Here is a 27,938-nt window from a genome sequence, read left to right as displayed (position 1 = left end):
AAGATGGTCTACTCAATAAATAGTGCTAGGAAAATTGGACAGATACATGCAAAAATTAAACTAGACCACTTTCTTATACCACTCACAAGAATAAACTCAAAATAGATTAAAGACTTAAGTATTAGAAATGAAACTATAAAAACCTTAAGAGAGCATAGGCAGTAAAGTCTCAGACATTTCTCATAGCAACATTTTTTTCAGATATTTCTCCTCAAGCAAGGAAAATGAGAGAAAAGATAAACAAATGGGATTATATCATACTAAAAATTTTTGCCCAGCAAAGAAAACCCTCAACACAATGAAAAGACAACCTGTTGAATGAGAAAAATTATTCACTTATACATCTGATAAAGGATTAATGTCCCAAATTTATAAAAAATTTATAAAACTCAACAGCAAAAAAACAATTCAATTAAAAGTTGGCGAAGGGCCTGAATAGACACTTTTCCAAAGAGGACATACAGATGGCCAATGGACATATGAAAAGATGCTCAACATCACTAATCAGAGAAATGCAGATTAAAACCACAATGATATACCACCTCACATCTATCAGAATGGCATCTGGACATGTCTTATATTTTTTTATTTGGATGCTGGACATTGTGAATTATACTTTGTTGAACATTAGATTTTGTTTTTGTTTTTTTAAAGAGTATTGAATATGTTCTGGCAGGGTGTTAAATTGCTTGCAGTATCAACTGAAACTTTCAAAACTGTTTTTAAGGTTTGATAGAGCAGGTATATAGTAGCCTTTTCTATAAGACTAGTTTAGCCCTACCACTAAGTTGTGTGGTAGGCTTCCCTATTAAATGCCCAGCCCAGAGTGTTTAACAACTCTTCAGTTTGGCAGGATCAAATATTGATATTTCCCCAACTGTCTCTCAGCTGTAGCATTGTTTACTTTAGAGCTCTTCGATGGTTCTTTCCCAGGCTTCTATATACTCATGGCTCAGTATTCAGCAACAGTCTCAAGGAGACTTATAGACAAATTTCTGGATATCTTTTTTGTGGATCCCTTGTTTCTGGAACTCTGACATATTTTAGATGCTTATTTCTGTCTCCTCAATTCAGCAAATAAGCCCTGGCCGGTTGGCTCAGCGGTAGAGCGTCGGCCTGGAGTGCGGGGGACCCGGGTTCGATTCCCGGCCAGGGCACATAGGAGAAGCGCCCAGCCCATTTGCTTCTCCACCCTCACCCCCTCCTTCCTCTCTGTCTCTCTCTTCCCCTCCCACAGCCAAGGCTCCATTGGAGCAAAGATGGCCCGGGCGCCTCTCCCCCCCCCCCACCCCCCCCCCCCGTGGGCAGAGAGCCACCCCTGGTGGGCGTGCCGGGTGGATCCCGGTCGGGCGCATGCGGGAGTCTGTCTGACTGTCTCTCCCCGTTTCCAGCTTCAGAAAAAAAAATAAAATAAAAAATAAAAAAAAACGAAAAAAAAATCAGCAAATAACTAGGCTCTCATTGAAGTTTCTTTCCTGAACTAGAGACTGGAAAGTGTCTCCATGCAGAAAGCTGGGATGATCATAGGGCTCATCTTGTTTGTTTTCCTTCTCTTGATGATTACAACCCTGTGCTGCCTATTGTCCAATGACTAGAAGCAATTCTGTCTCTCTCTTTCCTCCCTTCTTCCATTCCTCCTTTCCTTTCCTTTCCATCCTTCCTTCTTTTCCATCCTTCCTTCCTTTCCATATTTCCTTCCTTTTCTTCTTTCCTTTCCTCCATCTTCCTTCCTTTCCTTTCCTCCATCTTTCCTTCTCTCCTCTCCTCTCCTCTCCTCTCCTCTCCTCTCCTCTCCTCTCCTCTCCTCTCCTCTCCTCTCCTCTCCTCTCCTCTCCTCTCCTCTCCTCTCCTCTCCTCTCCTCTCCTCTCCTCTCCTCTCCTCTCCTCTCCTCTCCTCTCCTCTCCTCTCCTCTCCTCTCCTCTCCTCTCCTCTCCTCTCCTCTCCTCTCCTCTCCTTCCTTCCTTCCTCCTCCTCCCACCTCCTCCCCTTCTCTTCCCCTAGTTTTCTTGTTTTTAACAGGATAAATTTAGTCCCAGTTATCTCTACTATTGCTAGAAACAGAAGTATGTATTTTTTAAAAATCCTTTACAATGGTTTGTCTCTAATAAAAATAATAAAGCTTAATTTTATAAAAATTCAACCTGAAAATATCTTTCTGTTAGCTGATAAGATAAATCTATTTGTATTGATTTCACTTAATGGCACATTTGGGTTTACTATTACCAATTTATTTTTTACTTTCTACTTGTCATGATTCTTTTACCTGTCTTTTATGTTTGTTTTTTTTTACACACTTCTTACCTCCACTGCTCATTGGTTTGGTTAGGAAGTTATATATTCTCAACCTTTTCTTTTAGCAGTTAAAATTGTAATGTACATATTTAACAAAGTCTATTGTTAGTATCTCCGGCCCTTCTCCTAAACAATTAATAGTTCTAAGAGTATTTGAAAATTGAATACAACATCCTGCTTACTAGTGCATGTGTGCTCTCTTTCTCTCTCAGACATACCAGTCTTATGATATTGTTGTAACTATTTTACTTTCACCTGTTTTTTTATATCCTTACCTATAAATCATTTCTATTTTTTATTCTTTCAGTAAGTGCTTATTTGTATCTACCCACATGTTTACAAAATTCTTCATCATTGCTTTTCAAATTTTATTTCTTCCTTCTAAGTTCAGTTTCCTTTCTTCAAACATTTTTCTTTGATTTGTGATTAATTTTCTCAGTCGTTGTCTGAAATGGCTTTATTTTACCCTCATTCTTATATATTAGTTTAGCTGAATAAAGAATTCCAGATTGAGAGTTTTTACCCCTTGATAATGTTCAAAATAATTCTTTTTTGTTGAGAAGTATCAATGTAATTGTCATTCATTTAAAAAAAATATTTTTTTTTGTATTTTTCTGAAGTTGGAAACAGAAAGGCAGTCAGACAGACTCCGCATGCGCCCTTCTGGGATCCACCGGCATGCCCACCAGGGGGCGATGCTCTGCCCATCTGGGGCATTGCTCTGTTGCAACCAGGGCCATTCTAGCACCTGAGGCAGCGGCCTTGGAGCCATCCTCAGTGCCTGGGCCAACTTTGCTCCAATGGAGCTTTGGCTGCAGGAGGGGAAGAGAGAGAGAGGAAGGAGAGGCGGAGGGGTGGGGAAGGAGATGGGCGCTTCTCCTATGTGCCCTGGCTGGGAATTGAACCCGGGACTCCTGTGTGCCAGGCTGATGCTCTACCACTGAGCCAACCGGCCAGGGCTTTTTAAAAAAAATTAATTTGAGAGGAAGAGAGAGGAAGGGAGAGAGATGAGAAGCATCAATTCATAGTTGCCTCAGTTTGGTTGATCATTGATTGCTTCTCATACATGCCTTGACCAGGGGCTCAAGCCAGTGACCTTGGACTCAAGCCAGTGACCTTGAGTTCAAGCCAATGATCTTGTACTTCAAGCCAGTGACTCTTGGACTCAAGCCAGTGACCTTGGTATCATGTCGATGGTTCTGCACTCAAGCCAGCAAACCTTCACTCAAGCTGGTGAACCTGCACTCAAACGGACAAGTCTGTGCTCAAACCAGCAACCTCAGGGTTTCGAGACCTCAGCGTCTTGGATTGAACTCTATACACTCTATCCACTATGCCACCACCAGTCAAGCTAATTGTCATTCTTTATAAGTCTGTCTTTTGTCATTGGTTTCTTTTTAAAGATTTTATTTATTGATTTTATAGAGAGAGGAGAGAGGGGTGGAGCAAGAAATATCAACTTGTTGCTTCACTTTAGTTATTCATCAATTGCTTGTTGTATGTACCTTGACCAGGTAAACCCAGGGTTTTGAACTGGTGACCTCAGCATTCCAGGTCGATGCTTTATCTACTCTGCCACCACAGGTCAGGCTGTCATTGGTTTTTTTTAAGGTATTTTTTTTTTCTTTTTGGGTGTAGTCTCACTGTTCTATGTCTAGGTATGGATTTTGGAGGGGGGTGTTTTTAGTTTTGTTGTACTTTTTCAGTCAGAGTTTTCCATGCCTAGTATTAGTCTGGAAAATTCTCAGATGTTATTTCTTTGAATATAACTACAGTACCTCCAAATTTGCTCTACTGTTTTCTTTAAGTTTATTTTCTTTTTTTTAAGTGAGAGGAGAGAAAGAGAGACAGACTCTCACATGCGCTTGAATGGGGATGGATCCACCTGACAACCCCTGTCTGGGACCTATGCTTGAATCAACCCAGCTATTCTTAGCATCTGAGGCTGATGCTTGGACCAATGGAGCCACTGGCTGTGAGAGGGGAAGAGGGAGAGAAGAAAGACAGGGAGGCAGGGAGAAGCAGATGCTCACTTCTCCTGTGTGCCCTGACCAGGGATTGAACCCGGGACATCCATGCACTGGGCCGACATTCTATCCATTGAGCAAACCGATCAGGGCCCCTTTAAGTTTTATAATAGCTTTTTGTATCTTCTAGCCTAAATGTTTATTCATATTTTAATCATAGTTTTCATATGTTCATCTCTCTCTGCTGTGATGTTTTCTAGTTTATTTTTTCCTCTTAAGTTGTACTAGTCTGTTCTTTGATGCATTCATTAATTTTTCATTTTTGTGACTACTTGTCTTTCTTTCTAGAAGTTCTATTTTATTCTTCATATCTGTTGTCTTTTCAATTTTTCTATAATGTCTTTAAAGCTTATAAGCATATTTTTCATGCCTTCTAAAATATTTTATTCAATAATTTGAAGTTCTAGAAGTCTGATCCTGCCATGTGTTATGTTACTCTGACTCACTCGTGGTGGCTTGTGTTCTTCTCTATTTGATTGTAAGCTCCTCTTGAGACAGACTTTTTCCCTTTAAAGACCTTTGTATGGCCAGGCATAGAGGTGTACTTCTACAAAGGGACATGCTTTATGTTGAAGTTTCAAATTTGGGATGGGTAGTGTAAAGTCAGACTTCAACATTGAGTGAAGTCAGACCTAAAGTTTTGATTTCTTATAGAAGACATTTTTTTCCCTATCCAGAGACTAGGTCAAAATAAATTTTTTTTCTATCTCTATGAGGTTGAATGGAGTTTTCCTCCCTGGAGCCTCCACTCAAGGGTCTCAGATTGTGAAGAAGTCTCAGTTCCAACTCTGCATTAGTCCTAAATTCGTGTCTGCTATCCTTGCTTGAATGTTGAAACATAAGCCATTCACTTCACTATTAGTGTCTCTTTCTGTCCCCAACTCTTAGCTCCGGCCACTTCGTTTGCTTCCTGCTCTGGCTTTGTTTTCTCTTTGTTTTTGGCATGTTAGATTTTTTCATATTTTCTTACAAGCTCATCTATGAATTACAAACAATTTTATGTTTTATTTTATCTTAGCCTTTAAGAGAACATTTTCTTTCTTAATTAACTATCTTACTAGAACCTGAAATAGACAGAGTGATATTTTCAAAATGCAAAACTGACTGTGTCACTTCCCTCTTTAAGGCCTTTCAGTGAATGAAGTCTTACTTTTTTAACCCACTGACTGGGTTCTCTGTCCTGTAAATTTTTTATACCTTTTCAATTGCAACCCCTAACAATCTTTCCTGTAGCCTCTGAGCTCTAGCCATTTTAACCTTTTCTCTCATTTGGAGCATATCATTTCCCCTTATCCACATACACTCCCTCCAAAGGTTTGCACTTAGCATTCCTGACTGAAAAGATGCTCTTCGCAGCACACACTGTGGATCTCTCCTCACCTTTTACATCTCATTCAGCTCAACTGTCCTTTGCTCAGGAAAGCCTTTCCTGACTTCCCTGACTCTCTCAGTTTAGGTCACTTTCCCTTTCATACACATTTTCCTCTAGAAGTATTTTGCTTTAATACGTGTGAATATATTCATCTATATGATTATTTGATGTATGCATGACTCACCCATAGTCTGAAAGTTTTATGAGAGCAGACCATTTTCCTGACCATTGGATGTACACCTAGGCACATTGCCTGGAACATAGAATATACTCAATAAATATAGAATGGATGGATAGATGGGTGGGTGGGCAAGTAAACAGGTAAATAGAAGATTATTTAAAGAATGAGTGAGAAATAGAGTAAGTGAGGAAGGAAGGAGTGAGAAAGGTAGGAATAAATTGTGGAAAAATAACTTATTCCAGGAGCATATGTTTTTGTGCTTTGTACTTGTAAAAGGAGTTGTAAAAAGAAGAAAAATATCTTATTTGACTATTAGTTCTGTTATCTTCACAAAATAGCAAATACTTCTCTGTAGTTGGCAATATAATTACATAAGCTATTATATTTTCTGGAAAAAGGGGGATTATCTTGAATGTTTGAAAGCATTTATATAACTTGAATTTCATATTACCATTTTAAAAACATGTTCTTATTTCTCATAATGTGGATGTATTCTTAAATTATACTTGCACAAAGTCTTTTTCCCTCAGGTATTATTAAGTGCTAGAGAGCTTTCTATCAGCCTTCATTTTTCAATATTATGGTCAATATCAATGTGCCTTTCAGGAATTAGAAAATAGTTATTGTGAGTGAAATAATGTTTTGTTACTTTGTTGTTAAAGACAACAATAATATTTATATTATAGGATACTTTAAACTGTGGCAAATATAGACAGAACTATAGACCAAATGTATATATCTCAATCAACTTTAGGGCTGAGACTTTTAAGTGGGCAAAGTTGTTTTTCAGCTATGACCAGTTGACCATCTTGTTGATCAATTTTATTATATATAGAAATTTGAAACTGGAAATTATGTTTCCCGGAGTGTTTTATATGTATATCATTTAAAGTCTTTTATGAATTATAAGTGTGCTATTGTTAAAACATTTGCCCCATCTTGTATGTTCTGTGTCATAGTTTATTTCCAAGTTAAGAAAATCATAATTTTGTTTTTGCAGCACTTAAATGCAGAAAGGTCTTACAAGTGCCAGATTGCTACCTTACATAAATCTCTTGTGAAGATGGAAGAGGAGCTTCAGAAGGTTCAGTTTGAAAAAGTGTCTGCCCTTGCAGACTTATCTTCCACGAGGGAACTTTGTATTAAACTTGACTCAAGCAAAGAACTTCTTAATCGACAGCTGGTTGCTAAAGATCAAGAAATTGAAATGGTATGTAACGCATTTTAAAATGTTTATTTCACATTTCTGTTACTATAAAATTACTATAGGTATAGAAAAACAATTTTTAAATAAAATATTATATCGTCTTTCATCTTTAGATTTTATTTTTTAAGTCCAAGAGATTAATTTGACAGCTATATTCCAACAATTTAAGTATGTAAAAAAAATCTTCCTTTGACTATTTAATTTATATTTATCTTTGGCTAGAAGAATTATAAAACACATTTACATACCAATCAGCAAAGAATCACGAAGTTAATGTTTATCCAGCTAAATTATCATTTTAATGACATTCTTTTAAGCTAAATTTAATTGGGTTCTTTTAAACTGTACTTTGGTTGATTATATCTACCATGTGCTTGACATTGTGCTTACTGGTAGCATGCTTGGGTGAAAATGGCTAGAGATGCATCTGGAAAGAGATGGAATCTGAATCCTAAAGAGATAAGCTGCATAGTGTAATGAAAGTATCAACTTTTGGTCATATCTATGTTTGTTATTATCAAATCCTATTGACATTTTATTTTATTTTATTAAATAAGTTTTTAAAATTGATTTGAGAGACAGAGAGAGAAAGAGAGAGAAAGGGAGAGAGAGGGAGGACAGAGATGAGAAGCATCAATTCATAGTTGGGTCACTTTAGTTGTTCATTGGTTGCTTCTCATACGTGATTTGACTGGGGGGCTCCAGCCAGTGATCCCTTACTCAAGCTAGCAACCTTAGGCTCAAGCCAGTGAAATTGAGATCATTTCCAAGATCCCACACTCAACCCAGTGACCAAGTGCTCAAGCTGGCAACCTCAAGGTTTTGAACTGAGACCTCACCATCCTAAGCCAACACTCTATACACTATGCCACCACCAGTCCGGCAAATCCTATTGAAATTTTAGTTTTGTTAATCCACTGTTTGTTAGGAGTCTATGTTACATTTGAGAATTGTGTCTAGTGGTTTCTGTAAGAATCTACTGTTAATATTTTATTAATGAGATATATGCCAGTATTGCCAGACTCTTCCTTAAATTATTTTTTATTTCAGCAAGAACATTTCAATGATGAAAGTAACTCATGAATAGATATACACTATAAAAATTCAAATAATATGTCCTTAATTTTTTTTAAGAACACTTTTTACTTGGTGTTTTCAAATTGAAAAAGTAATTCATGCTCTAATAACTGAAACACTTTTTATTTTTTGTTTTTATAATAGCTATTGCAATGGGTGTTAAGTGGGCAGATTAATTCTCATTGTATTTTAAAATACTCCTGATATAATTTTTTTGCCTTGAAATTTAGTTATTTATATATATTTGTTTACTCTCATAATACGCTATAATTTCAAGGGCAAGAACCATCTTATTTATCTTTGTATCTCTTTAGCTGTACTATGCATATAGGGGGCATAAATACTTTTGAAATTTAAAGCGACATTAGTTAATAATATGATACAGGTTTCAAGTGTACAAAATCCTATTATACATCATTTTTATATTGCACTATGTGCCCACCACCCAAAGTCAAGTCTTCGGTCACATATTGACCCCTTTACCTTTTACTCCCCACCTTGTTTCCCTTCCCTCTGGTAACTACAGTGTGTCCGTAAAGTCATGGTACACTTTTGACCAGTCACAGGAAAGCAACAAAAGATGATAGAAATGTGAAATCTGCACCAAATAAAAGGAAAATTCTCCCAGTTTCAGTGCAGTTTGATGTGGGCTCACGCACAGATTTTTTAGGTTTCCTTAGGTAGCTATCCCGGATAGCCTCTACAGACTCGTCACTGACTGATGGCCTACCAGACGGATTTCTCCACCAAACTGCCGGTTTCCTTCAACTGCTTATCCCACCGAGTAATGTTACTCCTATGTGGTGACACTTTGTTATAAACACGCCGATATTCATGTTGCACTTTGGTCACAGATTAAAATTTAGCAAGCCACAGAACACGCTGAACTTTCCTCCGTACCGTCCACATCTCGACTGGGCATGGCCATGGGCTGCTCTGCTGTATACACGGTGTTACATCATCATCTGCGCATGCACATATGCTGCCACATTATCCTACAGAAACTGGAAGGATTTTCCTTTTATTTGGTATAGATTTCACATTTCTATCATCTTTGTTGCTTTCCTGTGACCAGTCAAAAGTGCACCATGACTTTACGGACACACTGTACTATCTATCTGTTGTATGAATTTTTCTTTGTTTTTCTTGTTTATTCATTTGTAGCTTTCAGTTTGATATCCCACACATGAGTGAAATCATATAGTTCTTGACTTTTTCTGTCTGACTTATTTTGCTTAGCATGATAAACTAAATATTCATCCATGTTGTCACAAATGGCAATATCTCATCTTTTCTAATGGCTTAGTAGTATTCCATTATATGTTTTTTATTTTTTATTTAGACAATTAAATTTAACAGGGTGATATTGGTCAATCAGAGTACATAGACTTAGAGAAAACATCTCCACATCCTTTGGATAATCGATTATGTTGTATACCCATTCTCTGGCACCCTATATTTTATTTCTCTTTAAGCCTCTCTCCTTCTCCCATTGCCCACCCTCTCCACCCTTCCCTTCCCCCTGGTAACCACTGCACCTCTGTCTATGTCCATGAGTCTCAATTTTATGTCCCACCTATGTATGGAATCATATAGTTCTTGGCTTTCTCTGATTTACTTATTTCACTCAGTATAATGTTATCAAGGTCCATCCATGTTGTCGTAAATGATACTATGTCATTTCTTATGGCTGAGGAGTACCACATCTTCTTTATCCAATCCTCTATTGAAGGGCATTTTGGCTGTTTCCATGTCTTGGCCACCGTGTACAATGCTACGATGAACATGGGGGTGCATGTGTCTTTATGTACCCATGTTTTCAAGTTTTGTGGGTGTATACCCAGTAGAGGGATTGCTGAATCATATGGTAGTTCTATTCTTAATTTTTTGAGAAACCACCATACTTCCTTCCATAATGTTTGCACTAATTTACATTCCCACCAACAGTGAATGAGGGTTCCTTTTTCTCCACAGCCTCTCCAATACTTATTACCTATCTTGTTCATAATAGCTAATCTAACAGGTGTGAGGTGGTATCTTATTGTACTTTTGATTTGCTTTCTCTAATAACTAGTGAAGATGAATATCTTTTCATATATCTATTGGTCATTTGTATTTTTTCTTGGGAGAAGTATCTGTTCATGTCCTCTTCCCATTTTTTTTTTGGATTGTTTGCTTGTTTGTTGCTGAGTTTTGTGAGTTCTTTATATATTTTGGATATTAACTCCTTATCTGAGCTGTTGTTTGAAAATATTATCTCCCATTTAGGTGGCTATGTGTTTTGTTGTCAGTTTCCTTTGCTGTGCAGAAGCTTCTTAGTCTGATGTAGTCCCATTCATTTATTTTTGTCTTTACTTCCCTTACCTTTGAGGTCAAATTCATAAAATGTTCTCTACAGCCAATGTCCATGAGTTTAGTACCTCTGTTTTCTTCTATGTAATTTATTGTTTCAGATCTCATATTTAGTTCTTTGATGCATTTTGAATTAATTTTTGTGCAAGGAGGAGATAAACTGTAGTCAAGTTTTATTCTTTTGCATGTGGCTCTCCAGTTTTCTCAGCACCATTTATTGAAGAGGCTTTCTTTTCTTCATTGTGTGTTTTTGGCTCCTTTATCAAAGATGATTTGACCATATAAATGTGGTTTTATTTCTGAGCTCTCTATTCTGTTCCATTGGTCTGTGTGTATGTTTTTCTGCCAGTACCATGCTGTTTTGATTATCATGGCTTCGTAGTATAATTTGAAGTCAGGTATTGTAATGCCTCCAGCTTCATTTTTTCCCCTTAGAATTACTTTGGTTAGTTGAGTTTTTTATGGTTTCATATAGACCTGATGATTTTTTGTTTCATTTCTTTTTACAAAAATGACATTGGAATTTTGATGGGAATTGCATTAAATTTGTATATTGCTTTGGGTAGTATGGCTATTTTAACTATATTTATTCTTCCTACCCACAAACAAGGAACATTTTATTGTATCTTTTTCAATTTCCTTTAATAATGCTTTGTAGTTTTCAGTATATAGGTCCTTTACATTCTTTGTTATGCTTATTCCTAGGTATTTTATTTTATTTTTTGTTGCTACTGTAAAAGGGATTAGTTTTTTTAGTTCTTTTTCTGAGGTTTCATTGTTGGCATATAAGAAAGCAATAGACTTCTGTATATTAATTTTGTATCCTGCGACCTTACTGTATTGGTTTATTGTTTCTAATAGCTTTTCTGTTGAGTCTTTGACGTTTTCTCTACACAGGATCATGTCATCTGCAAAAAGTGAAACCTTTACTTCTTCTTTCCCAATATGAATGCCTTTTATTTCTTTTTGTTGTGATTGCTCTGGCTAGAACTTCCAGCTCTATGTTGAAGAGGAGTGGAGAGAGTGGGCAACCTTGTTTTGTTCCTGATTTTAGAGGAAAAGTTTTCAGTTTTTTAACATTTAGTATGATGTTAGCTGATGGTTTGTCGTAAATGGCCTTTATTATGTTTAGGTATTTTCCTTCTATACCAATTTTGTTGAGTGTTTTAAACATAAAAGGATGTTGTATTTTATCGAATGCCTTTTCTACATTTATTAATAGGATCATATGGTTTTTGTCCTTTGTTTCATTGATATTGTGTATTACGTTAATCGTCTTATGTATGTTGAACCATCCTTGTGTTTCTGGAATGAATCCCACTTTATCATGCTGAATTATTTTTTTGATGTGTTGTTGTATTTGATTTACTAGTATTTTGTTTAGGATTTTAGCATTTGTATTCATTAGAGGTATTGGTCTATACTTTTCTTTTTTGTGTGTTGTCCTTGCCAGGTTTTGGTATGAGGGTTATATTGGCCTCATAAAATGTGATTGGAAGTATTGCTGCTTCTTCAATTTTTTGGAAGACTTTGATAAAGATAGGAGCCAATTCTTCTTTAAATGTTTAGTAGAATTCACTAGTATATCCATCTGACCCTGGACTTTTATTTTTGGGGAGGTTTTTGATAGTTGTTTCTATATCCTCCCTGCTTATTGGTCTATTTAGGCTTTCTACTTCTTCGTGATTCAGTCTAGGAAGATTGTATTGTTCCAGGAGTTTATTCATTTCTTCTAGATTGTTGAATTTGGTGGCACATAATTTTTCATAGTATTCTGTGATAATCCTTTGTATATCTATGATATCTGTGGTATTATCTCCCTTTCATTTTGGATTTTGTTTATATGAGTCTTTTTTATTCTTAGTGAGTCTTGCCAGGGGTTTCTCAGTTTTATTGATCTTTTCAAAAAAACTGCTCTTTGTTGTATTAATTTTTCTATAGTTTTTCTGTTCTCTATTTCATTTATGTCTGCTCTAATTTTTATTATTTCCTTTCTTCTGCTGGTTTTGGGTTGCGTTTGTTCTTCTTTTTCTAATTCCTTAAGATGTGATGTTAAGTTGTTTACTTGGGCTCTCTCTTGCTTTTTCATATAAGCATGTAATGATATGAACTTCCTTCTTATTACTGTTTTGCTGCATCCCAGAGAATTCTGATATGTCATGTTGTCATTTTCATTTGTCTGTATATATATATATTTTTTTTTATTTTATTTTTTTAATGGGGCGATATCAATAAATCAGGATACATATATTCAAAGATAACAAGTCCAGGTTATCTTGTCTTTCAATTTGTTGCATACCCATCACCCAAAGTCAGATTGTCCTCTGTCACCTTCTATCTAGTTTTCTTTGTGCCCCTCCCCCTCCCCCTTTCCCTCTCCTTTCCCCCCTCCCCCCGTAACCACCACACTCTTATCTATGTCTCTTAGTTTCACTTTTATGTCCCACCTACGTATGGAATAATGCAGTTCCTGTTTTGTTCTGATTTACTTATTTCACTTCGTATAATGTTATCAAGATCCCACCATTTTGCTGTAAATGATCCGATGTCATCATTTCTTATGGCTGAGTAGTATTCCATAGTGTATATGTGCCACATCTTCTTTATCCAGTCATCTATTGATGGGCTTTTTGGTTGTTTCCATGTCCTGGCCACTGTGAACAATGCTGCAATGAACATGGGGCTGCATGTGTCTTTACGTATCAATGTTTCTGAGTTTTTGGGGTATATACCCAGTAGAGGGATTGCTGGGTCATAAGGTAGTTCTATTTTCAGTTTTTTGAGGAACCACCATACTTTCTTCCATAATGGTTATACTACTTTACATTCCCACCAACAGTGGATGAGGGTTCCTTTTTCTCCACAGCCTCTCCAACATTTGCTATTACCTGTCTTGTTAATAATAGCTAATCTAACAGGTGTGAGGTGGTATCTCATTGCAGTTTTGATTTGCATTTCTCTAATAACTAAAGAAGATGAGCATCTTTTCATATATCTGTTGGCCATTTGTACTTCCTCCTGGGAGAAGTGTCTGTTCATGTCCTCTTCCCATTTTTTATTGGATTGTTTGTTTGTTGTTGAGTTTTATGAGTTCTTTGTATATTTTGGATATTAGGCCCTTATCTGAGCTGTTGTTTGAAAATATCATTTCCCATTTAGTTGGCTTTCTGTTTATTTTGTTATCAGTTTCTCTTGCTGAGCAAAAACTTCTTAGTCTGATGTAGTCCCATTCATTAATTTTTGCCTTCACTTCTCTTGCCATTGGAGTCAAGTTCATAAAATGCTCTTTAAAACCCAGGTCCATGAGTTGAGTACCTATGTCTTCTTCTACGTACTTTATTGTTTCAGGTCTTATGTTTAGACCTTTGATCCATTTTGAGTTAATTTTAGTACAGGGGGACAAACTGTAGTCCAGTTTTATTCTTTTGCATGTGGCTTTCCAGTTTTCCCAGCACCACTTATTGAAGAGGCTTTCTTTTCTCCATTGTATGTTCTTGGCCCCTTTATCAAAAATTATTTGACTATATATGTGGTTTTATTTCTGGACTTTCTATTCTGTTCCATTGGTCTGAGTGTCTACTTTTCTGCCAATACCATGCTGTTTTGATTGTCGTGGCCCTATAATATAGTTTGAAGTCAGGTATTGTAATGCCCCCAGCTTCATTCTTTTTCTTTAGGAATGCTTTGGCTATTCGGGGTTTTTTATAGTTCCATATAAATCTGATGATTTTTTGCTCTATTTCTTTAAAAAAAGTCATTGGAAGTTTGATGGGAATTGCATTAAATTTGTATGTTGCTTTGGGTAATATGGCCATCTTGACTATATTTATTCTTCCTAACCAAGAACAAGGAATATTCTTCCATCTCATTATATCTTTTTTGATTTCTCTTAACAATGGTTTATAGTTTTTATTATATAAGTCCTTTACATTCTTTGTTATGTTTATTCCTAAGTATTTTATTTTTGTTGTTACAATTGTGAAGGGGATTATTCCTTTGAGTTTGTTCTCAGTTGTTTCATTGTTGGCATATAGAAAGGCTATTGACTTCTGTATGTTAATTTTGTATCCTGCGACCTTACTGTATTGGCTTATTGTTTCTAGTAGTCTTTTTGTGGATTCTTTGGGGTTTTTGATGTATAGGATCATATCATCTGCAAAAAGTGATACCTTTACTTCTTCTTTTCCGATATGGATGCCTTTTATTTCTTTGTCTTGTCTGATTGCTCTGGCTAGAACCTCTAGTACCACATTAAATAAGAGTGGAGAGAGTGGACAACCCTGTCTTGTTCCTGATTTAAGGGGGAAAGCCTTCAGTTTAGTGCCATTTAATATGATGTTAGCTGATGGTTTATCATATATGGCCTTTATCATGTTGAGATATTTTCCTTCTATAGCCATTTTGTTGAGAGTCTTAAACATAAAATTGTGTTGTATTTTATCGAAAGCCTTTTCTGTGTCTATTGATAAGATCATGTGGGTTTTGTTTTTTGTTTTGTTGATATGGTGTATTACGTTAACCGTTTTACGTATGTTGAACCATTCTTGAGATTCTGGGATGAATCCCACTTGATCATGATGTATTATTTTTTTAATATGTTGTTGTATTCGATTTGCTAGTATTTTGTTTAGTATTTTAGCATCTGTATTCATTAGAGATATTGGTCTGTAGTTTTCTTTTTTTGTGCCATCCTTGCCTGGTTTTGGTATGAGGATTATGTTGGCCTCATAAAATGTGTTTGGAAGTATTGCTTCTTCTTCAATTTTTTGGAAGACTTTGAGTAGAATAGGAACCAAGTCTTCTTTGAATGTTTGATAAAATTCGCTGGTATAGCCGTCAGGGCCTGGACTTTTATTTTTGGGGAGGTTTTTAATGTTTTTTTCTATTTCTTCTCTACTAATAGGTCTGTTTAGGCTTTCTGCTTCTTCTTGACTCAGTCTAGGAAGGTTGTATTGTTCTAGGAATTTATCCATTTCTTCTAGGTTGTTGAATTTAGTGGCATAAAGTTTTTCATAGTATTCTACAATAATTCTTTGTATATCTATGGTGTCCGTGGTGATTTCTCCTCTTTCATTTTGGATTTTGTTTATATGAATTCTTTCTCTTTTTTTCTTGGTAAGTCTTGCCAAGGGTTTGTCAATTTTGTTGATCTTTTCAAAGAACCAGCTCCTTGTTCTATTAATTTTTTCTATAGTTTTACTGTTCTCTAATTCATTTATTTCTGCTCTGATTTTTATTATCTCCTTTCTTCGGCTGGTTTTGGGTTGTCTTTGTTCTTCTTTTTCTAGTTCCTTAAGGTGGGAAGTTAAGTGGTTCACTTGGGCTCTCTCTTGTTTGTTCATATATGCCTGAAGTGATATGAACTTCCCTCTTATCACTTCTTTTGCTGCATCCCATAGATTCTGATATGTCGTGTTGTCATTTTCATTAGTCTGTATATATCTTTTGATCTCTGCACTTATTTCTTTTTTGACCCATTCATTTTTTAAAAGTATGTTGTTTAGTTTCCACATTTTTGTGGGATTTTTTTCCTCTTTTTTGCAGTTGAATTCTAGTTTCAAGGCTTTATGATCAGAAAATATGCTTGGTACAACTTCGATGTTTCTGAATTTGCTGATGTTGTTTTTGTGGCCCAACATATGGTCAATTCTTGAGAATGATCCATGTACACTGGAGAAAAATGTATACTCAGTCACTTTGGGATGAAATGTCCTGTAGATGTCTATCATATCCAGGTGCTTAGTGTTTCGTTTAAGGCCACTATGTCTTTGTTGATTCTCTGTTTGGATGACCAATCTAGAGCTGTCAGCGGTGTATTGACGTCTCCAAGTATGATTGTGTTTTTGTCAGTTTTTGTTTTAAGATCAATATGTAGCTGTCTTATATATTTTGGTGCTCCTTGGTTTGGTGCATATATACTAAGAATTGTTATGTCTTCTTGATTCAGTGTCCCCTTAGCCATTATGAAATGGCCATTTTTGTCTCTGAGTACTTTTCCTGTTTTGTAGTCAGCATTATCCGATATGAGTATTGCTACACCTGCTTTTTTTTTATGTTATTTGCGTGGAGTATTGTTTTCCAGCCTTTCACTTTGAATTTTTTTTTATCCTTGTTACTTAGATGAGTTTTCTGTAGGCAGCATACAGTTGGATTTTCTTTTTTAATCCATTCTGCTGCTCTGTGCCTTTTTATTGGTGAGTTTAATCCATTTACATTTAGTGTAATTATTGATACTTGTGAGTTCCCTATTGCTATTTTATATCTTGCTTTCTGTTAGTTTTGTGTCTTGTTTGATCCTTCTGTTTCGTTTTTCTATCTTTTGTTTTTATATTGTTGTATTCCATACATCTTTCCTCTGTTGCTATCTTTTTTATCTCATGTGCTTCTGTGGTGGTTTTTTCAATGGTGGTTACCTTTGAGTAATGAAAAGGGTTCCTACCCTGTTCATTGTAGCGAACTATTTTGTGAGTACTTTTGCACTCCATCATCCTTTGCTACTGTTAATCTCCATCTTCTCCCCTCTTTCTTTTTGTTGTTGTCACAGTTTAAATTTGGTTTTATTGTGTTCTTCTTGGAGCTTTTACTTGTGGCTCTGTTTTTTTTTTTGTTCTTTGTATCTGATTGGAGAACCCCCTTTAGTAATTTCTAGAGTGGGGGTTTTCTAATGATCAATTCCCTCATCTTTTCTGTATCTGTGAATGTTTTTATTTCTCCTTCATATTTGAAGGATAGCTTTGATGGGTATAGTATTCATGGCTGAAAGTTCCTCTCTTTCAGGACTTTAAATATTGGGGTCCACTCTCTTCTAGCTTGTAGAGTTTCTGCTGAGAAATCTGATGATAATCTAATGGGCCTTCCTTTATATGTTGTATTCTTCTTTTCCCTGGCTGCCTTGAGAATTTTTTCTTTGCCATTGGTTTGTGCCAATTTCATTATGATGTGCCTTGGAGTAGGTTTGTTGGGGTTAAGAAAACTCGGAGTTCTATTTGCTTCATGAATTTGAGGCTTTAGTTCTTTCCACAGGCTTGGGAAGTTCTCATCTATTATTTGATTGAGTATATTCTCCATTCCATTTTCTCTCTCTTCTCCCTCTGATATACCTATTATTCTTATGTTATTCTTTTTGATGGAGTCAGATAATTCTTGTAGGGCTATCTCATTTTTTTAAATTTTTGAGTCTCTTTCTTTTTCTCTCTGTTGTGCCTCAAGTTGCTTGTCTTCTATTTCACTAATCCTCTCTTCTATCTGGCCTGTTCTATTAGCTAAGCTTGTTACCTTGTTTTTCAGCTCGTGAATTGAGTTTTTCATCTCTGTTTGATTTGTTTTTATAGTTTCAATTTCCTTGGACATATATTCTTTGTGTTCATTGAGTTGTTTTCTGAGCTCCCTAAATTGCCTTTCTGTGTTTTCTTGTATATATCTGAGTATTTTTAGGATTTCTATCTTGAATTCTCTGTCATTTAGCTCCAAGGTTTCCAATATATTAAATTTTTTCTCCATAGATTTTTCCTCATCTATCTGTGTTACCTCTCTTTCTTTTTTTTCCATGATATTCGATTTTCTCTTCCTTAATGGCATCTTGTGCTCTTCCCATTCATTACAACTGTCAGCTACTCAACTAAGGAGCGAAGACTGAAACTCAAGCCCGGCAATTCTTACTTCTCGTGTACGTGTTCTGGGGTCCACTAGAGAGCCAGGACTGGGTTTTCTCCCATGCCTGGAAAAACAGTACATCCACCAGTCATCTCATAGCCGGTCTGGCGCGAGGGGTCCAGGGCTGATGCACTGGCTCCACAACGTGGCTCTTCCCTCCTCCACGCTCAGCTTCTGGGCTCCTCTTCCCGCTGTCACTTCATGGCGGCCAGCAAGTGTATATATCTTTTGATCTCTGCTTTTATTTCTTCTTTGACCCATTCATTTTTTAGAAGTATGTTGTTTAATTTCCACATTTTTTGAGTGTGTTTACTTCCTTTTTGCAGTTGAATTCTAGTTTTAAAGCCCTTATGGTCAGAGAATATGCTTGGTATAATTTCAATCTTTCTGAATTTGTTGGTGTTGGTTTTGTGGCCCAGCATATGGTCTATTCTTGACAGTGTTCCATGTGCACTGGAGAAAAATGTATACTTTGACATTTTGGGATGAAATGTCCTGTAGATGTCTATTATTTCCATTTGTTCTAGTGTTTCATTTAAGGCTGATATTTCTTTATTGATTTTCTGTTTGGATGAACAATCTAAAGTCATCAATGGTGTATTAAGGTCTCCAAATATGATTATATATTTTTCAGTTTGCACTTTTAGATCAGGTGCATATATATTAAGGAGTGTATGTCTTCTTGATACACTGTCCACTTTATCATTATAAAATGTCAATCCTTGTCTCTGGTTACCTTTGTTGTCTTGTAGTCAGCATTGTCAGATATGAGTATAGCTACTCCTGCTTTTCTTTGGATATTATTTGCTTGAAGAATCAACCTTTCACTTTGAATCTATTTTTATCCTTGTAGCTTAGATATGTCTCTTGAAGGCAGAAGGCAGCATACAGTTGGGTTTTGCTTCTTGATCCAATCTGCTACTCTGTGCCTCTTTATTGGTGAGTTCAATCCATTTACATTTAGTGTAATTATTGACATCTGAGGATTTCCTATTGTCATTTTATATACTGCTTTCTAATAGCTTTGTGTCTTGTTTGGTTCTTCTTTTTTGTTTTTCTGTCATTTGTTTTTGTTTGGTGGTGTTCCATACTTCTAGCTTCTGTTTCTTCTTTTTTTTAAGCTATGAGTTTCAGTAGTGGCATTTTCAGGAGTGGTTACCATTAGGTTATTAAAAAAATTATCATATTTATTAGAGTCTATTATCTCATGAGTGCTTCTGTACTCCATTCTCCTATGTTACTGCTGATCTTTATCCTCTCCCCTTTATGTTATTGTTGTCACAGATTATCCTTGTTTTTATTGTTGTTTTGTTAAAAACATTTTACTTGTCATTTTGTCTTTTTTTAAGTTTTTGTATCTGGTTGGATAACCCCCTTTAATATTTCCTGTAGTGGGCGTTTTCTTGTGATAAATTCCCTCAGCTTTTCTATGTCTGTAAATGTTTTCATTTCCCCTTCATAAATGAAGGATAACTTTGATGGATATAGTATTCTTGGTAGGTAGTTCCTCTCTTTCAGTACTTTAAATGTTGGGGTCCACTCTCTTCTGGCTTCTAGAGTTTCTGCTGAGAAATCTGATGATAGCCTAATGGGCCTTTTGTTATATGTTATATCCTTCTTCTCTCGAGCTGCCCTGAGGATTCTTTCTTTGTCATTGATTTGTAATAATTTCATTATAATGTGCCTTGGAGTAGGTCTGTTTGGGTTGAGGTAACTCGGTGTTCTGTTTGCTTCTTTGATTCGAGGCTCTTTCCACAGGCTTGGGATGTTCTCATCAATTATTTGTTTCAATATGTTCTCCATTCCACTTTCCCTTCCTTCCTCTTCTAATATACCCATTATTCTTATATTGCTCTTCCTGATGGAGTCAGACAATTCTTGTAGGGATTTTTCCTTTTTTTTAAACTTGTGAGTCTCTCTCTTCTTCTCTCTGTAGTATCCCTAGTTGCCTGTCTTCAATGTCACTGATTCTCTCCTCTATCTGGCTTGTTCTATTTGCTAAGCTTGTTACCCCATTTTTCAGTTCGTGTATTGAGTTTTTCATCTCTGTTTGGTTCTTTTTTATAGTTTCAATTTTCTTGGTGATGTACTCTTTTTGTTCATTAAGTTGTTTTATGAGCTCACTAAATTGTCTTTCAATGTTTTCTTGTATCTTACTGAGTATTCTTAGAGCTTCAATTTTGAATTCTCTGTCATTAAACTTCAAGGTTACCATGTAATTGAGATGTTTTTCCTGGGATTTTTTCATCATCTATCTGAGCTATATCTCTGTCTTGTATATCCATATTTGATTTTTTTTCCTTCATGGCATTTGCAGGTAATATTGTTAATAACCCTAATAAGAGATAATTATTCCTTTTTCTGGATGGAGGTGCTGCACTACAAGATTTACCTCTGTGTGATTCTTGGGTGATTTGTTAAGACTTAGCTGTCACCTTTGTAATGCTGAAGGCAGAGTCATCACATTTGTAGGAGGGGCTTATTGCTAAGGCTTTTCAACTTTCTGATATGGGTACTGGTAAGGAGCCCTCCAGGGCCCTCCCCCATATCCCTCTCCCAGAGCAGGGGATCTCGTATCCGGGTTCCCCTGCCTCTCACAGGAGAGAGAAGCCCAGAGATCTAGTGGAGGAGGGTCCGCCTCCACTGCTGTTTTCACAGCAAGGGGAGCAATGAGGAATTGGAAGGCTGGGGTGACAGAGTCCAGTCCCTCCTCTAATATCACTCTAAGCTCTCCAAGCACAGCCCTGGGCTGGGCCAGGGGTACATACCACAAGCTGGTGTCCCGAGTTTTGGGAGCAGTTGTGGCAGAGATCGTAGATCCGGGGCTTCCTGTCCACACATGCTAAACTCCCTCTGGCAAGCCGGTGCCCAAGCTTCAGAGCTGGTGGCGTGAAAATCCCAGATCAAGCATGTCTGGCACCACAGGACTAAATTGTGCCAGTTGGGTGGGCAGATAAAGTGCGCCTCAGTGTCCTGTGGGCTGATCTCCACAAGCTATTTCTCTGCAGTTCTTGGGAACTTGACACTTGCTTAGTGTGTGCCCCATACCTGTAATAGCTCAACCCTGCAATCACAGGTGCAGCAGATGCCAGGAAGCAGTGCTGCTCCCCATTCTTGGTCATTGCCCCTTGCTCTGCTCCTTCCCCCCAGACTCTCCACCTGGCTCCTCGGGGTCTGAGACAAAGGCTGCACAAACAGTGCCTCCCTACCTCAGGTCTGTGAGGAAGGAGAAAGACTCAGTCCTCTATCTTTTGTGTGTATATTTCAGGTTCATCTGGGTTTTTTCTCTGAATATAGTTGTAGAATTTGTTGAAATTTCAAGGGGAGAGATCTCTCACACTGCCATTTCTCTGACGTCACTTCAGTAGTATTCTATCATATATATGTATATTACCCAATCATCTATCTAAGGACACTTAAGTTGTCTCCGTGTCTTGGCCACTGTGAATAATGCTGTAATGAACCTAGGGGTGCATATATTTTGCTACTGTAACAGCCTCTACTGGGCTTTTGTGCAGGAATGACCAAGCTGTACACCTATGCCAGTTTATACCAACACCAGGCCTAGGGACAGGTCAAAAAAAGTCCCAAAGCACCCTGCTTTCCACCTCCAGCTGCTTCCACCTGCTCTCTGCCTGTTTGGCCCAGTCATTGAAAGAGCCTCTGGTGGAGTTGGGAGAACAGAGCTAGATATCCCCTGGTAGCTGTCTCACCCAGAGCCACATGTCCCTGAGTCTTCTCACACAACTCTAGTTCACTCAGCCCTCTTTCTCTCCCAGAGCACAGGGTAAGTCGCTGTGAATGAGATTTTGTGTGTTGGACCTTTAAGAGAGTGTCCACATCTCTGCAGACTCCTTGAGAAACCTTGCTGCTTTTCAGAGCTGAATGCTCTCCTGATTCTGGTGCCTGGGACTGGGGAGCTCAGCTTAGGATTTAGGACCCACATTGTCAGGGGGAAACCCCCTCCCACAGCTGAGATAATTCTCCAGAACCTCAGCTGCTGCTTGTGGATGTGGGGCCTGCTCTTTTCATGTCTCTGCCCTTCCTTCCAGTCTTGATGTGGCTTCTACTGTGAATACTTGGTTATAACACTCTTAGTCCCTTAGTCTTCATTTGGTTATTCAGGATGCTTGTTCTTAAATTTAGTTGCAACTTCAGTTTGGTCCAGGGCATAGGTGAGTGTAACATACACCTACTCCCCTGCCATCCTGGATCTCATGTCCAGACATCACTTTTTAATTGTATCTATTCAAGGAAATTCTTCTCCTATCTGTCTACTCCTCCTCCAATAAATTCATTTTTATTAATTTTTTTGGTAGAGTTTTACCTTTCCATATTTAACTTTTAAAACTGTATATATAATGTATTACAAGGTGTATTATGAGACAGTTTTAGGAATATTTTTTTTCTATATAGTAATGTCTGGTTTTCTTTTTTTTGAAGAAACATTTGATTTATACAGTGGTACCTTGAGATATGAACAGACCAACATACAAATTTTTTTTAAGATACGAGCTGTGACTTGGTTCGTATTTTTGTTCGAGATTCGAGTGAAATTCCAAGATATGAGCCGTGATTCGGGAAGCTGCCGCTAGTTGGCGTGCTAGTGCACGGGTCCAGTATTGGCAGTTTGATATACGAGTTGACTGGCTTATGAGCTCAGTTACAGAACAAATTAAATTCGTATCTCAAGGTACCACTGTATAGTATGTTTCAGGTTCAAGATAACCTTAAAAAAAATGAAACTTTCCAAGGGTTTATGCACAGAATGAATGTGTAATGACTCCTTATCCTCCCTAACAATGGAGTACAATGACATTCTATAAGGTAGTTACATGTTTGTAAGTCACCTACCTCAATACAAAGGAGTAATCATAGATATATATTGTCATATTAGTCTTGCATACATATATAAATAAATATCAAAGCTGGAAATGGAAATTGTTTGCAGTTGGGATTAATAACTTATTACTTATTAATGAATTTTTGATATGATCAAAGAATTGGGGAAAATGATACTGTATGTGTGTGTATTTGGTAAGAAGGAAGACAATATCTGTATTTCTATTCAAGAAATTAAAAGGGATTGCTTATAACAATAAAGAAATTTTATGAGTCTCTGATAATCTATCTCTTAAGTGAACAAGTGGGAATAAGTATAAGTCTCTTCCTATTATTGTACAGGTAGAGAATGAGTTAGATGCTGCTCGTTCTGAAATAGAACTCCTTAGGAGTCAGATGACAAATGAGAGAATCTCCATGCAGAATCTAGAAGCTCTGCTGGTGGCCAATCGAGACAAAGAATATCAGTCTCAGATAGCACTTCAAGAAAAAGAATCTGAAATTCAGCTTCTTAAAGAACACCTTTGTTTGGCAGAAAATAAAATGTGAGTTGGCTAGACATAAAATGACATATTTATTAAATTTTTGATACTTTATAATTTAGTAGAATTTTAAAGCTGGAATTTATACAATTTAAGCATCCCTAATATGTCATTAGTTAAACGGAGGACCAGAAATATTGTGATTTGCTTAAGATTTAGTACTTATTTTTATTATGTTTATCTAAATTGATTTAAATTTAAGTTTAACCATTTCTGTTGATTGTTTCCAACAGAACTTTGGGTATAATTGGATGTTTTATCTAAAATATTGCCTTTAGAAAATATTATAACCAGATTAGAAAAATACACTTCTGAACCAGAATTTTTCTATTTATAGACCCACCTGATATTGCTACTTAATTTTTCCACTTGTCATACAGTGTTTCCTTATGTTCCTATAATTGTACATACTAGGTAACTGGAAGAACTACTGTATTCACAGAATACAGAAGACTTCCCTTAGAGCATTGATTTTGGCTTCCTCTTTTTTTTTGGAATCCCAAGCATTATTAGCAGTTTATTACATGACCTTGGCTGGAAAGTTGGGTAGAAATGCCTGCCTGGATAGTGAATGTTCTATTATTAAACTTGGTCACCTCTCACAAAAACTGATGGGGACCTTTAACCTCTCTTCTTATCTGTCTCATCTATAACAGCTTTTCATCTAGACTCAACTCTGCCCTACTGTCTGAGCGTGGGACCTGGGGAAGGATAGGAATCATGATTTCAGGAAAAAGCCACTAACAGGAGCCCCTGACTAAGCAAAGTTTGCAAAGCCAAACCCAATTTCCTTCAGAAACTGTTTTCAGGTTAATCGTTTGATTTTACTATTACTTTGTATATAATACTTCAAGGTACTTTTATAAAAATTATTTGCAGTAAATAGGTAATATAAATAGATAATAGATAATATCACTCTATGTAAACACAGGAAAGCTGACATAGAGAAGTTTTAACTGATTGAATGTGACTGGCACAGCTCAAGATTTTCAAGTAGGCTTCTTTGTACATCTACTACCTCTAAAAATTGGCATATACATCCATTAAAATCACAATTTTGGCCCTGGCTGGTTAGCTCAGCGGTAGAGCGTCAGCCTGGCGTGCGGGGGACCCGGGTTCGATTCCCGGCCAGGGCACACAGGAGAAGCGCCCATTTGCTTCTCCACCACCCCCCATTCTTCCTCTCTGTCTCTCTCTTCCCCTCCCGCAGCCAAGGCTCCGTTGGAGCAAAGATGGCCCAGGCGCTGGGGATGGCTCCTTGGCCTCTGCCCCAGGCGCTAGAGTGGCTCTGGTCGTGGCAGAGCGACGCCCCGGAGGGGCAGAGCATCGCCCCTGGTGGGCGTGCCGGTTGGATCCCGGTCGGGCGCATGCGGGAGTCTGTCTGACTGTCTCTCCCCATTTCCAGATTCAGAAAAATACAAAAAAAAAAAATCACAATTTGACTTGGATCCAGCTGAGAAAACATCACCAACATGGTTCACTGTACCCTAAGAGTTCTAGATGTATTTTAGTTTAATATATTGCCACTCATATTTTTTTACACAGGGCCATCCAGAGTAGAGATGTGGCCCAGTTCAGGAATATTGTAACACAACTAGAAGCTGATTTAGACATCACCAAAAGACAACTAGGGACAGAGCGCTTTGAAAGGTAAGTTGGTCTCTATGCAGTATTTAGCCTGGGAAGCATTGCTTCTAAGATAACAACAAATATTGGTTATTTCGTGATGGTTAAGTTTTAAAGTGTTGCAGGAATTAAAGGAGGACAAAGCCACTCAGGCAAGTGCTGGAAGAAGGAAGGTTTATTTTAGCTGGTGAAGCAATGTGTTGATGTTCCAAACCATTCTCACGGAGTTCTTCCTGCATTTTTCCATTCTCTATTTGCGTGTCCTTTCTTCTACAGCGGGATCCATGGCTCAATATCAACACATTGCTTCGCCAAAAAAGGCAACAAAACATGAGCTCCCCGAAGTTAGCTTTTCTGAGTCTTATATATCTTTACAGCTTTAGCTTTCACATGACAGGTGCTTGATTTCTTTGACTTCTTTATGTGTAGAACTATGTGACTTTCGAGTCTCGGGGAGCAGAGGGGGTATGAGGGGAGGTTTGGACTGTCTGTCCTTGACTGTTCACATATCTCATTTTCCTTGCTGGTGCTGCAAGTTCATATCAGGGAGCTGATAAAAGGGGCTACAGCTATGGTTTATTACTTTTCAAACTAACTCAGTCAGCCCTTCCTCCCTTAAAAGTATGAATTGAACTTCAATTTTACCATGGAATTAATAATGTCACTGGATATATAAAGTTTAAAAACTTCTATTTTAAACTTTTTTGCTTTAGGGAGAGGGCTGTGCAAGAACTTCGCCGTCAGAATTATTCAAGTAATGCTTATCATTTGAGTTCTACAATAAAGCCAAATACAAAATGTCATTCACCAGAACGTGCACAACATCGATCTCCTGACCGAGGCCTAGATCGATCACTAGAAGAGTGAGTGGTTTAAGGATCCGTCCTGTGGGAACCATACAGCAATTATGCAGTGTATATTTCAGGGTACATGGAAACTCGGTAACAATCTGCCATTAATAGTGTTATTTAAACATGATTAGATATATTCACATAAAATATTTTGATAATTTTATATAAATATGCTAAAGTGAAAAATCTCTATTTTCTGTATTCATAAATTATACTTTTAAAATCTGATTTTAAAAAATTTCACATAAATTTTTATTAATATTTAATTAATAAAATAATTAAATTTATTAAATTTAATTAGTAAAATATTGGTTAATTTATATAGCACCGAAAACTACATATGCTCCAAGAAAATAATAAGCTAGTTTTTCAGAGGCAATATTTAGATGTATTTCCACATGTCACAAAATTTATAAAAACATTTTTATTTGGAAATACTTTCCAACTTACAAGAAGTAACAGAAATAAAAATAAAATAATACAAAAAACATCTGTATACCTATTACCCATACTCACTATTATTAACATTTCACTCCATTTGCTTTTTTAATGTGTTTATGAGACAACTTATTTTCTCACACTCACACTCACACTCTTGTACACGCTTCCTTCCTTTCTCTCTCTACACGCACATTTTTACAAAATAATCAATAATTCCAGTTCCAAACCATTCTCACAGAGTTTTTCCTGCGTTTTTCTTTCTTTCTTTTTTTTTTTTTTTTTTTGAATTTTTCTGAAGCTGGAAACGGGGAGAGACAGTCAGACAGACTCCTGCATGCGCCCGACCGGGATCCACCTGGCACGCCCACCAGGGGGCGACGCTCTGCCCACCAAGGGGCGATGCTCTGCCCCTCCAGGGAGTCGCTCTGTCGCGACCAGAGCCACTCTAGCGCCTGGGGCAGAGGCCAAGGAGCCATCCCCAGCGCCCAGGCCATCTTTGCTCCAATGGAGCCACGCTGCGGGAGGGGAAGAGAGAGACAGAGAGGAAGGAGAGAGGGAGGGGTGGAGAAGCAGATGGGTGCTTCTCCTGTGTGCCCTGGCCGGGAATCGAACCCAAGACCCCTTGCACGCCAGGCCGACGCTCTACCACTGAGCCAGCCGGCCAGGGCCTTTCCTGCGTTTTTCCACTCTCTATTTGCATGTCCTTTCTTCTACAGCAGGATCCATGGCTCAGCATCAACACATTGACTTGGTATAGTTACTCATTTGCTTAGTTCCAGAGTGCATTAAAAATGTTTCAAAATTTCTCAACTATGGCACTAAAAGAAGCAGACCAACTCTTTTTTAAAGGTTCAGAAACTGTTTGCAACTATTCCTTCTTATCCCCATATACTGCCCTAAGGCCCAAGTCTTGTGGGCATATAGTTATACATCGTGTTCATAACTTGTTTGGATAGATTGTTTTTCTCTTTCTGTGGTTATCATATGTATGCATTTGTAATAACATTTTATTTCAGTTTGCTTTGTTATTTTATTTCAGTTTGCTTTCACTTTTTATTTTTCCCTTTTCTAGTTTGTTTTCTTGATTTAATTTTTGAGTATGTAGATTAATATATTGTACTTTCAAAATCAAAACTCTGTAAAAGTAATACTTGAAGTGTCACTCCCTCCTGTCTGCTTTCCATCCCTCCATTGAGGGGACTTTTTTCATGTATTTGGTTTCATTTTCAATTTCTAGTGTTATTGCATTATGATTAGAGAATGTTGTTTATAATATTTCTATATTATGGAAAATACTGAGATGTTCTTTATACTTTACTATATAATCAATTTTTGAGAAAAGTTCACGTACACTTAGGAAAAGATATTCTTTTTTCTCAGGGTATAATGTACATATATATATATCTAAAAGATTTCTTTTTAAATTTATTATTATTTTCTTTATTTAGTGAGAGGAAGGAAAGCAGAGACAGAC

The 27,938-nt window shown here is 37.1% G+C and overlaps 1 protein-coding gene across 1 annotated transcript in view; it reads left to right on the top strand.

The window, feature by feature from the left end:
- TSGA10 (testis specific 10) overlaps positions 1 to 26,039 on the top strand; it is a 138,010-nt gene extending 111,971 nt beyond the window's left edge. Inside the window, exons 15-18 of the mRNA XM_066267808.1 lie at positions 6,874 to 7,083; positions 23,347 to 23,549; positions 25,092 to 25,196; positions 25,886 to 26,039. Coding sequence (XP_066123905.1) covers positions 6,874 to 7,083; positions 23,347 to 23,549; positions 25,092 to 25,196; positions 25,886 to 26,039 — 672 coding nt within the window. The remainder of the gene's footprint in view (positions 1 to 6,873; positions 7,084 to 23,346; positions 23,550 to 25,091; positions 25,197 to 25,885) is intronic.
- Positions 26,040 to 27,938: the final 1,899 nt, after the last annotated feature.

Source organism: Saccopteryx bilineata, chromosome 3, assembly GCF_036850765.1.
Source record: "Saccopteryx bilineata isolate mSacBil1 chromosome 3, mSacBil1_pri_phased_curated, whole genome shotgun sequence".
Classification (NCBI taxonomy): domain Eukaryota; kingdom Metazoa; phylum Chordata; class Mammalia; order Chiroptera; family Emballonuridae; genus Saccopteryx; species Saccopteryx bilineata.
The sequence above is the reverse complement of the archived record's forward strand: the minus strand, read 5'-3'. Positions and strand labels throughout refer to the sequence as shown.